A 1,504-nucleotide genomic window follows, 5' to 3' on the forward strand; every position below is an offset into this window, starting at 1 on the left:
ATATATATATATATATTGATACATTATACAAATTGTAATATCCCCAACAGCACTCAACATTACAACAACGTTGCAATAATATTGTGCTGCAAGATCGCAATATTTCAAATAGTGTTGCTGCAACATTACTACAATGTCTCTAGTCTCGTCATATAATATTGCAGGCAATAGTGCAAACGAATTTCAAGCATATTTCTATTTTTCATAGTAATATAGTTTAAAGCCAATAAAATTCACATATTGGAGGAAGCAAATCTGATTCTCTTCAAACTTGCCTCGCATTGGTTTAAATTAGATTCGCGTCTAACGCGATTGAACGCGATGAACAATTCCTCGTTGAGCAGGGTTTGTGTATAAAATGAATAAAGATCGAAAGTTTGATTTAAACTGATTCGTTAAAAGTAGCTCTTAAAAATATAAATTAATTACAAATCTAGTGCACACGTATGTATGTACATATGTAAGTGAGGGCGCAAATAGTATTTTCCTGCGATACGAGTCCAAAATGTCAGACATTGATAAATGGATGGAAATTGCAAAAGAATGCAAATATCTCCCCGAAAATGACCTCAAGGTAAAGAAAATATGCAGGGTATTATTTGTTTTGACATCAATTGGATTACATCATGTTAATCTTGTTACATGAGAAATGTGTAATCTCATAGGTTACTTGCAACGGTTACTATTCCTCTTAATACTAATGAAATCAATTTTATTTTAGAAACTTTGTGACATTGTATGTGACATATTATTGGAAGAATCAAATATCCAACCTGTATCCACTCCGGTAACGGTATGTGGAGATATTCATGGTCAGGTAAGTTTTATAGTTATGTTCTAACCTCTGTCCATTCGAGATAAGAATGTCCATTCTGATAAGTGAAGTATGTTCATTAGCAATTTATTTAATTTATTATAGTTTTACGATCTAGAAGAATTATTTCGTAATGGAGGCGCCGTGCCTGAAACAAATTATATATTCATGGGAGATTTTGTAGATAGGGGATATTACAGCGTCGAAACATTTACACGCCTACTTACACTTAAAGCAAAGTGGTCTGATAGAATAACATTGCTTAGAGGAAATCATGAATCGAGACAAATTACTCATGTTTATGGTTTTTATGGTGAGAGAATATTTCATTCTGAATTCATTACATATTAATAATATCTTATTGTATTTGATTGTTTATTATGTCCAATGCAGATGAATGTCAAAATAAATATGGCAATGCTAATGCATGGAAATATTGCTGTAAAGTGTTCGACTTACTAGCAGTTGCTGCCGTTAGTATTAAAAAATAATAAATGAAGTTACTGCGTATGTGAATTAATATGATTAATAATAAACTATACATTTTTTTATTTAGTTAATCGACGACCAAGTACTTTGTGTACATGGTGGGTTATCTCCAGCCATTAGGACACTAGATCAAATTAGGATGATTGAACGAAATCAAGAAATTCCACACAAAGGTATTATCAAGGCTTTATAAAATTGTAA

General features: G+C 31.6%; 1 protein-coding gene across 1 annotated transcript; it reads left to right on the top strand.

The window, feature by feature from the left end:
- The first annotated feature begins 46 nt into the window (after positions 1 to 46).
- Positions 47 to 1,496, top strand: LOC108627194 (serine/threonine-protein phosphatase 6 catalytic subunit-like). The gene is made up of 5 exons (XM_018028298.2): positions 47 to 574; positions 722 to 817; positions 920 to 1,127; positions 1,208 to 1,287; positions 1,371 to 1,496. The coding sequence occupies exons 1-5, from the start codon at positions 506 to 508 to the stop codon at positions 1,494 to 1,496; spliced, it is 579 nt and encodes a 192-aa protein (XP_017883787.2). The 5' UTR covers positions 47 to 505.
- The last annotated feature ends 8 nt before the right edge of the window (positions 1,497 to 1,504 follow it).

The sequence above is a fragment of the Ceratina calcarata genome, unplaced genomic scaffold, assembly GCF_001652005.2.
Source record: "Ceratina calcarata isolate Rehan_Ccalc_2016 unplaced genomic scaffold, ASM165200v1 scaffold4480, whole genome shotgun sequence".
In the NCBI taxonomy this organism is placed as follows: Eukaryota; Metazoa; Arthropoda; class Insecta; order Hymenoptera; family Apidae; genus Ceratina; species Ceratina calcarata.